At 41.9% G+C, this 14,823-nt stretch overlaps 1 protein-coding gene across 2 annotated transcripts in view; it reads right to left on the reverse strand.

Annotated features, from left to right (window-relative positions):
- Positions 1-9,531: 9,531 nt before the first annotated feature.
- ATRX (ATRX chromatin remodeler) overlaps positions 9,532-14,823 on the reverse strand; it is a 120,031-nt gene continuing 114,739 nt past the window's right edge. For both annotated transcript variants that reach the window (XM_070759607.1, XM_070759608.1), the window contains exon 35: positions 9,532-12,303. In XM_070759607.1, coding sequence (XP_070615708.1) covers positions 12,007-12,303 — 297 coding nt within the window. In that variant the 3' untranslated portion in view covers positions 9,532-12,006. The remainder of the gene's footprint in view (positions 12,304-14,823) is intronic.

Genomic DNA, 14,823 nt, shown 5'->3' on the forward strand with positions numbered 1-14,823 from the left:
TTTGGAGCCTGGGGAGGGTGAAACACTAGGCTACTAGGCCCACCAGAAGTTGGGAAACAGGCTGTTTCCATCCTCCAGAGGGCCTCCAGGGGGCGGGGAAGCTGTTTTTGCCCTCCCCAGGCATTGAATTATGGGTGTGGGCACTCGCGCACACACGATAGTGTCCGCATACGCTCTTTTGGCAGTGAGGTTCGCCCTCACTGAGCTAGGGTTTAAACACTGGGTGGTTCAGTGGGTAGGACGTTGGCTCAGGGATGGATCCCAGTGTGTGGCAGTTAATGGGGCACTTTCTGAACAGAGACCAGCCACAAGAGGTGTACCACAAGGCTCGATCCTAAATCCTGTTCTCTTCAATGTGTTTGTGAGTAATGTTAACAGAAGGATAGCTAGGTAAGGTTTGTCCTTTTGCTGATGACACAATAAGAGGTGTATAATAAGAGTTGACATTTCTGGGAGTATTTGGAACATTGAAAAAGATTCAGCATTGCTGGAAAATTGATGAATATTGAAGTCCGTGTATACAATTCCCACAGCATTTTGCTGGTCCCTTAATTTAGTCGCTTTGTCAAAGAATACAATAATAATGCAATAATATAATTCCCCCATGATCTGGCATGATCTGTTTTTGACAAAGCCGTTTGTGTTTCCAGTAATAGCTTTGTTGTTTCTAGGCATTCTCAGATCTGTTGCCTGATTATTGGACTTTTGTTTCTAGGTGTTCTCAGATCCGTTGCTTTTATTTAGTCCCAAAGAAGTCATTAGTATCAAAAGTCCTGAAAGAACATCTTCTTTCTAACTGAAGCTCCTTGTGTCAAAGAAGGTGAAAGCAGACACCAAGAATACTAGCAAACCATAGAAAGCAACACCTTCCAGGAATGACCATCAAAGTTCAGGTGTCCTAGTAGTTATCTGCTGAGATAGACATTTGAGAGATGTTCTGTAATTTAGACAGCTTTTTCCAATTGTATGGAGGGTATAATAGAGTGATACCCCTGGTGATCCAAGTGATGCTGTTACAGATGCATATGAAGCCAGAATTGAGATTACTTAGCAGTTGCAAGAAGATTGCAGAGACTAACTACAAACAACAGAATGATAAAGTAGCAACAATGGTGCATTGGAAGATCTGCAAGAAATACCCTTTGCCTGCAAACAAGAACTGCTGGGATAAAAAAATGGGGAAAGTCATAGAAGAAGTTGAAATGCTATGGGACTTTAGAATTCAGACCAACATCAGCCACATTATATCCAAGACTTAACAATTGGCAATGAGAAAGACAAAAAAAATTCTGGATAGTAGACATGCAGTATCTCAAAAGAGAGTGGAATAGAAGAGAAAGACCTGGAGAAGATAACAAAATACCTTAGAGTTGCAAATAGAAAAAAGAATTACTGTGGCATTGACAAATTCACCATTGGTCAATTACAAGACAGCTTTACTTGGAATTCTTTATATCTTGTGATGGTATCTGTTAACACCATCTTATATCTACATCTGTTTATCCCAGGTTCTTGGGAATGACTCAATTGGCAAACAAAAATGCCAAATCCAGTATGAACATCTGGTTGCCTATAACGAACCATCATCATCATCATCAGTATTGATTGATTGTACTTGCCAACATCTCAGGGTAGCAGAGGACTCAACAGAGGATGCAGCAGTTAGACCAGGTCTGGGATTGGGTATAGGAGAGGTGCTCTGTGGTGCCTCATAACTACTGGTGTCGCAAACCGGTTGAATGGGATTATGAAGTTGATGACTTCAAGACACTGTTGTACTGTGGTATAGGAGAGAGCATCTGCCAAAAAGTTCTTCCCCCCCCCTCCCGGTAGGTATCGGAGAATGAAGTTAAAGTGATTGAAATATCACTTTATATAAAGTGATTGAATGAACACCTGTGTAGGGGACAACTTCTAGGTTTTTGTGATCTGACCACACCTTGAAATGGGTTTTACTGCCTTCCAAGAACTGTCTCCAGGTTACCAGAGCCCATTGGACCATGTAGGCTTCATTCTCCCAGATGGCCTAAGGCATCTCAGTCTCTCATAGTTAGCGGGACATGTAGGCATAGGATTGCAGTTCTCCCTTGGCATTTTTCTGGAGTAGGTCCGTTCCTACAGCCACATTGCTGGCGTCTTCCTGTATTACAAATGGTTCATCTGGATTGGGGTGTTTCATGAGCAGCTCCTCAGCAAAGAGATGCTTCAGTTTTTGAATCCTGCTTGGCACTCGAAGGACAAATCCAGAGGCTGCCCAGGCTTAGATTTTGCTCCTTTTCCTGTTTTAAGTAGGCTGGAGATTGGCAGAGCTATCTGGGCGAGCTTAGGCATGAATTGGCAATAGAAATTCACAAAACCGAGGAAACTCTTCAGGGAAAAGTTTCCACTCCATTATTGCCTTCACCTTGCCAAGATCTGTTCTGTCTGGGTCACTTCGGAAGCTATGACCAACCCAAAAAGATAAGCCAGACACACCGGTTGAATCCAAACAGAGTTTTATAATGGTAAAGAGAAAAGAAGCCAACAGAAAATGTCCTTACAGGTCAGGAAAGCACTGGAACTCCAAAAGAAACACGAAAGCAATTGTTCATACAGAAAAACAGGATCCTTAATGCCATATGAGGCTGTTGAGCTAACAGACACAAACCTCCCACCGGTCTTCAAGACTGCTGGACCACGAGCCAGGAACAAAAACGCTGATAGAAAATGCAGATAACACCAACTCCTCTTTGATAACACTCCACGCTGCCGAAATGGTTCTCCTGCCTTATAAACCCTTCCCTGCTAATGAGGACCACACCCAACCCCCAGGTGCTCCTCATTCAGCGCTGATAATATCTACGCAGTTGAGTTCTCCTTTGAGCTATGCGTGTCTGCCGCATACTAATGATAGCCTGTGCTTCATCATCCAAGGACTCCAGGGAATCCAGAGAATCCAAACTACTTGCTTGAGATAGCCCTTCCCCAGGGCTCCCAGGCCTTGCTTCATCTTCACTTTCTTGACTGCTGTCTCCACTGTCCGGCTGCAAAGAACTCTCCCCTCTGCTCTCAGGCTCCCCCAGGCAGAGAGCCAGCAGAGACGCAGCTGGTCTTTGATCTGGCTCAGGCTGAACCACAACAAGATTTATCTCCACTCTTTCGAGATTCAGTACCCCAAGTAGTCTAAGCTGGTTTTATGAAAGTCACACTTGAATAGCTTTGCATGGAGTTGGGCCTTTTGCAATTTTTTTGAGCACAGCTCTAACTTTCATAGGCTCCTCTGGGGTTTTGGTGTAAATCAATATATCATTAAAGTACACCAATACCTCTTTGTCCAAGTGTTCTTGCAGAACTTCATTGCACCAACCTGAATCGGTAGCAGCCCAATGAGCAATTAAATGCCATTCATTCGTATCCTTCCTTGACCCTCACCCTGTAGTATGCCTCCCTGAGATCCAATTTGGTGAAGATCATCCCCTTTTGATATCCAGCATGTCCCTCATTAGTAAGAAGGGGTATATATTCTCTACACTGATGCAGTTCAGGCCTCTATAAACCACACACAGTCTAAGGGACCCATCTCTCTTCTCTTTAAACAGTACTGGAGTTACCATGCTTGACTTTGCTGGCTGAATAAAACTCCTAAGTATGTAGGGCCACCTCTTTGGGCAATTTGAACTCCATCAGCATTGACAAATTCACCATCAGTCTATTACAAAAGTTGGCTTTACTCGAAACAGCTTCTATCCTGTGACAATATCTTTAGCGCCATCAAGCATCCAGATGTGTCTATCCCAGGTCCTTGGTAAGGACTCGATAAATAGATAAAAATGTCAAACCCAGTCTGAACATCTGGCTGACTGTGCAATGATCAACAACAACAATAATAATAAGGACTTAATCTATTCTTTTATCAGTCCCAGGCTGAATCAAATTTAAGATTAAATCTTTTGGGGGGGGGATTTTTTTATTTTTCTCTCTCCACATAATAACATACAAAGAACAATATACCTTCTATTTTGTTACAATAAAATAGTCTTGAATTAGTAAATCGTATATATTCAAATTACAAATTTTAAAATCCAATCTATTTAATTTCAGTAACCATCACAATTCCTTATTCCATTCTTTCTAATTTTGTCATCTAAGTGTTCTGTCTGGGTTCCCCCAGACGTCAACACCAACTAAAAAGAGTATCCAGACACGCTGGTAAAAAGCAAAGTCATTTTATATCTTTGAAAACAAACACAGATAACAAAAACTGTTCTTACAAACTGGTATGCTATGAAGCTTCACAGAAGTCATGATGGCCAGACAATACAACAGGCTTCTTGCTGGCACACACACCACTGTAGATAATAAAACCCATGCCTCCCCCAAGTTTTCAGCCTTCGAGGCCACAAGCCAGAATCAGAGACACCAAGGATCGAAGCAAGGTCACAGGACTCCCAAAAGATAACTCTCCACAATACAGGAAGGGCGGGCCTGCCTTTTCAACCTTTCTGAGGAGAACCACACCCAAACCCAGCTGTTGCCTATTAGGGATGGAAATACCTGGCTAATTGTCCCCTTCTTTGTGCTGCCCTTCTCTGCCTCATATCGATGATGGCTTGTGCGTTCTCATCTAATGATTCCAGGCTACTCGCTGGGGAGAGCTCCCCCCCGGGGGTCTCAGGCTGTTCTCCCTCCTCCTCGTCCTGACATGCCTCTGCCCTGGCTGCCTGGTCCTCCTCCTGTTCCTCGTCCTCCCCCTCTGAGCATGGAGCCGGCAGAGTTCCAGCCGTTCCCTGAGGAGCCTCAGACTGAATCACAACACTAAGTAAACCCAATTATCATCTAATTGAATTCACCATTAGTATTCCTTTACCTATTAGTAAAAACAATATCTTTAAAATCTTAAAATCTAAGCCGTAGTGTCCCCTTCCCTCTTAGTACATATTTTAAAACAGACTAAAAACCCTTATAACCTTATTTTGCCCATTGATAAGTATATGAAAAAAAAACCAAATACCTTATTTATTTATCCCATTATTATATTTCATCAAACTCCTCTTAATAGATTAAACCAAGCCAGTAAAAATAAATCAAACCTTATTTCATTATCCAAATTATATCAATACCCTTAATCTTAATATAAATCATATCTATTGACCCCACTTAATAAGCTACACCAAAATAGTCAAATCATAAACAATCAAGTTACTTAATCATTCTTGCTCCAATCACCTTAATATGTTTAATTTATCTTAACCTATAAAATTATCAGAATTAATACATCTGCTATTGCTACTAAATAAATCCAAAAAGCAACAGCAAGTAAAAAAGAAGCTATTATAAAATATTATAAAATATTCCAAATTCCAGCTCAAAAACTTTCTCTTGCATAAAGCCTCCACCAATAGATGGCAGCGCCATGCAATCCTTAAGTTTATTACTTCCCCCCCCCTCAAATGTTTCACTTTTAAATGCAAATAGAGTTGAAAATAGAGTTGAAATTGGAGTTTTCAGATTTTTTTTTGTAATCCAGCAATGCTTTTCCCAAATGGGTTTTAGTTGGTAACTTTTTACTTCAATTCAGTGCAAATTAAACAGTTTTGATATCCAGTTAGCTGCTCCCCCCAATTTCTCTGTTTTCCGGTAATCCAAAGACAAGCAGTTCAAAGAAAGTTTTCTTTTTGGCAAAAATGCTCATCATAACAGTAAATTCTCCATCCCCTCATCCACCAGTACAAAACCTACATTCCCTTTTCTTCCTTGATGACTCCCATCTCTTCAATCCACTCTTTCTGACACCTAGTCGCCATGGCTAATGGCGGCTAGCCACCTTTGCACCACTTGGTGGAGGCTCCAGGTCCTGTCTCCGTGGGGTATGGCGGCTCCAAAATGGGACCAGAAAGTCCCCTTCTTCTCCTCCCCTCCAAGGAGGTTCTGCGCCGATTCAAACAGAATTGGCACCCCAAAACAGCATGGATCCGGTGTTCCCCTGCAGGAGCCAAAGAAACGCTGTACCACCGCGGCATTGACCATGCCCCTCCAACCAAATCTAAGATTAAATCTACAATAACGATATAAAAAATTCTGGAATATGCTAATTTGATGAAAGATGAACTGAGTTCATGCTTGTACTCTTACTTCCCCATATAATAGGAAGTGTTTGGTTTAATTAGGAAGAATTTTTCATTAGAACAATAGGCTAAAGAGGTGTTAAATAATGGAAGTTTTACTTTATTTAACCTATGTTATTAGGGTGTGTCAAATTTTTCAACTTTAAATTTCCAAACATTAGGGGTGCTCAAAAGTTGCAACATGCCTTAGGGATTGGAAATATATTTTGGCTACTTTAATATAATTTAATGTGCTTGGTTTAAGTAACTACATAAATATCATAATTTTTCAGACCAGCAATTCCCCAGTCCCATCAAAGAAGAACATTGTTCTACGTGCAGTGAGCCAGGTGAAAGATTCCCTTCACAGAAAGGCTCAAAAACACGGAAACCCGCTCAAATGATTGCAGATAATCTGGTGCATTTCAGGAAGAAGAAAGGCATTGGCAAAAGCTTGTAGGCCATTGAAGGAGATTCTACAAATGTTAATACTGGCTGGGAAGGTGGTTCCATACACTGGGTAGAGGTCAAACAGGATCATCCACTCTGCTGGAGCTGATTGACTGGTCTGAAGGTATATATCAGTGATGGTGAACATATGGTACAGGTGCCACAGATGGCACGCAGAGCCATATTTGCTGGCATGCAAGCCATTGCCCTAACTGAGCTCCAATGTGCATGTGTGTGCAGCTAGCTGATTTTTGGCTCAGACAGAGGCTCTGGGAGGGCGCTTTTGGCTTCCAGAGAGCCTCCACGGAGATGGGAGGGATTGTTTTTACCCTCTCCCTGCTCCAAGGAAGCCTTTGGAGCCTGGTGAGGGTGAAACATGAGCCTACTAGGCCCACCAAAAGTTGGGAAATGGTCCATTTCTGGTCTCCAGAGGGCTTCTGGGAGTGAGGAAAGCTGTTTTTGCCCTCCCCAAGCATTGAATTATGGGTGTGGGCACTCACGCATGTGCGATAGCACACATGCACACTCTTTCGGCACCTAAGGAAAAAAAGGTTCGCCATCACTGGTATATATGAACCACCTTGGACATGCAAACAAGTACAGAAGTTAGTCAAAAGTTCACTGATGAACTAATGCAAGTACCATAGTGGCCCCGTCATGTCCAATCAAAAGAGAGAGGTGTGAAACAGATCACAGAGGCAGCAGAGTGCAGACATAGGAGAAACATGAGAGTTATATGAGAAGCCAAGAAGCAAGTCAGAGGCTGATATTGAAGAACAAGAAGGCTCGTTGAAACTCATTTGAAGTTTTGTAACACAAATAATTGCTTTCTGATGTTATTTTGTGATTGCATGGTTTATTTTTTGCTTAGCCAGATAAGATTCATGCAGGGGGAAAAATTGTAGCACAAGGTGTAATTTTGAGAAGATAAAGTTAACAGTATTTGAGGGGTATAATAATCAGACATGCATTTACCATATCAAGCTAACTATGCAATTGCAAAAACAAGAGATTTCAATTCTTGGTGTAAAAATACACATTTTTTAGAACCCTTCACTACAAAAAATAGCAAAAATTAATTTAAAACCCAGCTTACAGGCCCTACTAGACTCAGGTTGCACCTGATGCCTGGTTAACCCAGCCCTGGTTGAAAAGTTGGGAATCCGCTCGGGGCAGCTGGAAGTTCCCATCACATTCTGCCAGCTAGATGGGTGGGTAGCAGGGGGCATCCCAGCGACATTCATCACTAAGCCCATAGAATTTCAGATGGGGGCTCGCATAGAGAGACTAAGCTTCATAATGTCCTTGAGGATGGAACAGCCCCTAGTGTTAGGGCTGGCTTGGCTAAAGAAGTGGAATCCTTACGTAAACTGGAGAAGGGGACTGCTAAAATCCAAATGAGTCACCCTGGGAGCAAGAGAGAATCCGGAAGGTAATCTCCCAATGGCGGGAAATAGTAGTAGCAGGGACAGGAACCTCCAACCTCCCAAAGAGTATGAGGATCTAAGAGAGGTATTCAGGGAAAAGGGGTCAGATGAGCTACCCCCTCAGCCACCAGACTGTGCCATAGAGATCCTAGACAGGAGGGAATTGCCCAAGCTGAAGCTATATTCGATGACCCCAAAAAGTTAGATGTATTGCTGTTGTCCATTGACGAAAACTTGCCTGTGGGCTCATTCAACCAGCCTGACCACGGATAGCACGGAAAATGACTAGTTCCCCCCCTTCCTCTTGGGCAAGGATGCAGAAATGATGAAAGGTGACTAGTATGAGTGGCTCTCTATAAAACAGGTAGTTGACAACTTACAACAGTTCATTTAGTGATCGTTCAAAGTTACGGCACTGAAAGAAATAACATGACTATTTTTCACACTTATGACTGTTGCAGCATCTCCATGGTCACGTGATTTACATTTGGATGCTTGCAATGTCCTGGAATTATGAGATCAATCCCCTTTAGCAACCTTCTGAAGTGCAAAGTCAATGGGGAAATCAAAATCGCTTAACAACCAATGATACTAATTTAAAAACTGTAGTGATACACTTGTAGCGAGAAAAGTCATAAAATAGGACAAAACTCATTGAATTTCTCACTTAACAACACATTTTGGTCTCAATTGTGGACATAAGTTGAGGGCTATTTGTACAGACATTACTGGGGAAGCTCTGATTGACAGGGGCGTTGACAATGTGGCAGGACATTAACCATATTTCTTAGCCAAAGTTAAATGCACCTTCTATTGTATTGGCTTTAATGAAACATTTCTATGCTTAACCTTGTGCCAATGAGAAATTAAGAAGAGACACTATCAACTAACTGGGCTTTTGCCTGCACCCAGGATTGACGTTCCCTAATTGTGGGAATAGAATGGATAAATTAATCTCTAAAACTTAAAAACATTTGGGGCCATATTTACCAATATCTAAGAACACCTCTACTTATGAATTTTTCTAGATAAGAACCGGGTGTTCAAGACTTTTTTGGCTCTTCTCAAGAACGTTTTTCCATTTACAAACCGGAGCCTCTAAAACTGTAACAGGAAAAGGCAGGGAGAAGCCTCCGTGGGGCCTCTCTAGGAATCTCCTGGGAGGAAACAGGGCCTCCACCCTCCCTGTGGTTTCCCCAATCGCACGCATTATTTGCTTTTACATTGATTCCTATGGGAAAAATTGCTTCTTACAAACTTTTCTACTTAAGAACCTTGTCACAGAATAAATTAAGTTCATAAGTAGAGGTACCACTGTATTAATTTAAGCAAGATGTTTAACATTCTAAGCAGTGTTTTGCGTTTATAAGCATCCGGAGCCAAAATGGAGCACGTGGGAAAAGGGTGCTGCTATGCCCAAGAAGCCTTTGTGGGACTGCCAAAGGAATCTAGCTGGGTCACTACAGAAACAGGGGTGGGTGGGATGGAGGGTCCTGATTCAACAAGGAAGTTCCTATTTGTTGTGCCAGGCAGGGCAGCATCAGTACCAAAGCAGTACAGTGAGAACCTCGTTGTATTTTGGTCACTTTATTAAATGAGATATTAAATATTTTAAGTTTCAACTACCAAACAGCACTTTGAATGGTGAAAACACAGATAGCATATTGTCTTACTTGAATGCTTTTCTTTTAAAAACAATTTCCAGTCCATAATATATATTTTACAAAACAGCCTTATAGGAAGAAGTGACATATTTTCTACAGTACTTTTATGATATTGAATACATAACTGAAAAAGCCATCTAAACAGAAATGAAGGCCAAGTTTTCACAGCTGTATGATTCAGCAGCCAAAGCTGGTCAAGGAACTGAAACGTTACTATACAACTGGGACAAAAACATGTACAGGATCACAATACTAAGCAAAAACGCTTTACATCCAAAGGAATAAACAGGTTACAAAATGTGGAGAATTTAGCAGGCAAAACTGTATTACAAGCAACATTTTATTCATCATCTTATATAAGCCATTTCATCTAGAGAAAACATCTAAAACAAATATAAAAAATGAGTTTTTGTTTACCGTCTTTAAATATTGATTAAAGCTTGATGTTATACTCAAAAGCACATTATTATGCAGCTATAATGTTGTGAGAAATATGTAAGTGGTCCAAGACTCCAAGACATCCTCATCCATATCAGATATCTTCTTCTTGTGGGAAAAATAATAGATTTTAAAGCGTTGCCGAAATTTCACCTAAATTAAGTCTCTAGAAATTCCCAGCTCAGAAAATGTAGGAATGTTCTGGACAGATATATTTGCTTTCAAACAATTACCTTAGAAAGTCTGTATTTCGTTTCTTCTGAAGTAAGCACAAATTTCAGAGCGTTTCCTTTCTTACCAATTTAAAGAAATGCAATAAATCAACTCCACTGGATGATGTTAGGCTAAAGGTTCGCCCCACTACCTCACTGAGGAAAAGAAAACTAAAACTAACTCACATTTTTTTCCTGTGAAATAGATGGTCCAATTGCCAATCAAGAAGTGTCTAGCTAAAAATAAAAATGCTCTTCAAAATCCGTGCTGTCCAGAGTCAGGTAAGAGAAGAAAAAGGCATTGTTCCTCAAGAATCATACAGAAAGTCAAACATTTAGACTTCCAAAAATATTAGCAGTTCTCACTTTTCATGGTCTGCAGTCAATTCTCCCATCTGTACATTTTCTTCTTCTGACTCCTGTAGCACAAACACACCTGTCATTTTATTAGCATGCCCGCATTCCAGAAGTTCTTCTGTTTGAAAAACTCAATATGATTAATGCATGAAAAAAGCTTTGTCAATACAGAAAATGGGTGAGAATTCCACCTTTACGCTGAAAAGTAGCTGTTTGTGGTGTAAGTAATCAGACATAATTTTTTCGCACCCGTAGGGTTGAAATTAAAAAAAAAAAGCACAATGTTCTTTTCTCCCTCACCTTCATATTCTCAAAAGAATAAAAACTGGGAAAGAAATGTGAGTTAACCAGAGATACGTCTTTATAAAAGGAGGAATTATTTCACAACTCTGGCAGTGCTGCAGATTGTGAACGCCCCTTCCTTCGTGCTCTGCCAGGTCAAAATCCAGGCTGGAGCTGGGCTCCCCTCCCAAGGGCTGCCGCCCTGCTTTAAGCTCCACCAAAATCGCGGGAATTCAGCACGCTTCCTTGCCCATCCCACTGCCGGCAACAGGACGAGCCACCAGCACCAGGATAAAGGCGACAATAGAAATGTGCTTTGCATCAGAATCAGTGCAAGATGACAATATATGGAGGATGGACAGTGCAAGATGACAATATATGGAGGATGGTCTCCCACTGACCGCGAAGAGGAAACAGAAGTGGCAGAAGGCTAGAGAAGAGAGATTTTTCTCAGGCCGTAACTTAAGGCCGCAGACAGTTTCCAGAAAACTGTTAATTGACTGATATCACACTGTCTCTAGATCATCTTCAGTTCCTATGCATTATTTTTTTCCACCACGAAGGATAGAGAACAGAAGAGACTTCTGGGTGGGTCTTGTGTGCCGGGTGGGAAGAAATACAAAAGAGTCCCATTATTTGAGGAATCAACTTTAACCAAGAACTCAGCTGCGTACATGGAGGTGTGAGGACCGAAATATACAGATCTGGGTGAGGTTCATGAGAGGCCGTTCTCCTCCGACGGCTGTTTCTATGGCTATTAACAGCAAGGGTGGCAGTTGGGAGAGAGGCAGCCTGCAAAACCCATTTGTGTTACGAAAAGAGGCTGTTTTCACTGAAAACAACTCAGCATCTCCTGTACTTGACACAGGTAAGAAGATTCTAGCCACTGTCACGGACGAAGATTGGGACAGGATAGCGCATCGTATCAAAAGAAGAGGGGGAATCATAAAATAGAAGGTGTGAGTAAGGGGGAGGGGGACTATTTATACAGTTGAGTTCTGATAAGCCATTGATTCCTAAAAAAATAAAAAAAAGTTCTCTCTCTCTCTCTCTCTGTGATTTTACCAATCCTTCAAGTGGCCAGTGCAAACAATCACATGGGTTGGGAGGGTCCCGGGCTTTTGCCACTCATAGGGGGAGGGGCTCGCTGCAGAGGCGGGGGGTGCAGGGCCCCAGCAGCAGACTGGTACATTCCTCGGAGGTCAATCTGCTGGAAGTTGGAGGGGTTCATCATCAGTCCCGGGGGTGGCTTGCCCATCATTAGGTGGCTCATGGCAGCCTGCTGAGCCTGCTGGTAGAGGTGTTGATGCTGCTGTGGAATCTGCTGCTGCTGGTTGAATTGTTGCTGCAGCCGCCGGTTCATCAGGATCCTCTGGACGCAGCTGATGAGCTGTGGGGGAGGAGGGAAGGGCGGCTATTAGCAGGCTGGGACACACCTTCTCGCAACGCGCTCTATATGGGGCTCCCCTTGAAGAGTGTTCGGAGGCTGCAGATAGTCCAGGAAGCAGCCGCACAAGTTATATGGGTATGCCCATATAACACCAACACTCCGCTTGCTGCACTGGCTACCGATTAGTCTCCGGTCACAATTCAAGGTGTTGCTTATCACCTATAAAGCCCTACATGACTTAGGGCCTGACTATTTACGGGACTGTCTCCTGCCACAAACCTCCTAGAGGCCTATTAGATCACACAGAATCGGCCTCCTCCGGGTCCTGTCGACTAAACAATGTAGGTTGGCAGGACCGTGAGGGAGGGCATAGAAACATAGAAGTCTGACGGCAGAAAAAGACCTCATGGCCCATCGAGTCTGCCCTTATACTATTTTCTGTAGTTTATCTTAGGATGGATATATGTTTATCCCAGGCATGTTTAAATTCAGTTACTGTGGATTTATCTACCACGTCTGCTGGAAGTTTGTTCCAAGGATCTACTACTCTTTCAGTAAAATAATATTTTCTCATGTTGCTCTTGATCTTTCCCCCAACTAACTTCAGATTGTGTCCCCTTGTTCTTGTGTATACTTTCCTATTAAAAACACTTTCCTCCTGGACCTTATTTAACCCTTTAATATATTTAAATGTTTCGATCATGTCCCCCCTTTTCCTTCTGTCCTCCAGACTATACAGATTGAGTTCATTAAGTCTTTCCTGATACGTTTTATGCTTAAGGCCTTCCACCATTCTTGTAGCCCGTCTTTGGACCCGTTCAATTTTGTCAATATCTTTTTGTAGGTGAGGTCTCCAGAACTGAACACAGTATTCCAAATGTGGTCTCACCAGCATTCTATATAGCGGGATCATAATCTCCCTCTTCCTGCTTGTCATACCTCTAGCTATGCAGCCAAGCATCCTACTTGCTTTCCCTACCGCCTGACTGCACTGTTCACCCATTTTGAGACTGTCAGAAATCACTACCCCTAAATCCTTTTCTTTTGAAGTATTTGCTAACACAGAACTGCCAATACAATACTCAGATTGAGGATTCCTTTTCCCCAAGTGCATTATTTTACATTTGGAAACATTAAACTGCAGTTTCCATTGCTTTGACCATTTATCTAGTAAAGCTAAATCATTTACCATATTACAGACGCCTCCAGGAATATCAACCCTATTGCACACTTTAGAGTCATCGGCAAATAGGCAAACCTTCCCTACCAAACCTTCCCCTATGTCACTCACAAACATATTAAAAAGAATAGGACCCAGAACAGACCCTTGTGGCACACCGCTTGTAACCTGACTCTGCTCAGAATACTCGCCATTAACAATAACTCTTTGATGTCTACGCTTCAGCCAGCTGCAAATCCATTGAACTATCCAGGGATTAAGTCCAATCTTCACTAATTTATCTATCAGCTCTTTATGTGGAACCGTATCAAAGGCTTTGCTGAAGTCCAGGTAGGCAATATCCACGGCACCACCTTCATCCAACACCTTTGTGACATAGTCAAAGAAATCAATAAGATTAGTCTGATATGATTTGCCTTCAGTAAAGCCATGCTGATTTGGGTCCAATAAGTTATTGTTTTTTAGGTGCTGATTTATCCTCTTTTTGAGTAGAGTCTCCATCATTTTAACTACAACTGATGTCAAGCTAACTGGCCTGTAGTTACCAGCTTCTTCTCTACTGCCCTTCTTGTGAATAGGCACAACACTGGCCATTCTCCAATCCTCAGGAACTTCTCCTGTTAACAACGATTGGTTAAACAAATCAGTCAGGGGGGTAGTAATGACAGATCTGAGTTCTTTAAGAACTCTGGGGTGGATGCCATCTGGACCCATTGCCTTATTTATCTTTAATTGTTCAAGTTCTTCTAAGACATCGGCTTCTAAGATCACTGGAGCTGAATCCGTACAGCTGGAAGCAATGCTATATCCCTCTATAGTATTATTTTGTAAGGTGTCTTTTGAGAAAACTGAACAGAAGTAGCTATTGAAATGGTCAGCAATCTCCTTATTCCCATTAATGCATGTTTTATTCCCAGTACTAAGCTTCGTGATGCCGCAGTTTTTCTTCTTCTTATCACTAATATATCTGAAGAAGGTTTTATCCCCCTTCTTTACAGATTTTGCAATTTCTTCCTCTTTTGAGGCTTTAGCAGCATATATTATCTGTTTCGCTTCCTTCTGTCTCATTTTATACACCTCCCTATCAGCTATACTTCCAGACTCTTTATACCTCCTATAGGCAGCCTTTTTTTCATTGACTATAGCCCTTACATCATTGCTAAACCATAGCGGTTTCTTCTTCCTTTTACCTTTAATTATTTGTCTTACATACAGTCCAGTGGCTTTTAAGATACAGTCCACTGGGTGCTCGCTCCTGCCATTTTATCACTCCCCTTTAATTCATTATCTAAATATTCCCCCATTGCATTAAAATTTGTTTTTCTGAAATCCAGTACTTT

The sequence above is a fragment of the Erythrolamprus reginae genome, chromosome 8, assembly GCF_031021105.1.
Source record: "Erythrolamprus reginae isolate rEryReg1 chromosome 8, rEryReg1.hap1, whole genome shotgun sequence".
NCBI lineage: Eukaryota > Metazoa > Chordata > Lepidosauria > Squamata > Dipsadidae > Erythrolamprus > Erythrolamprus reginae.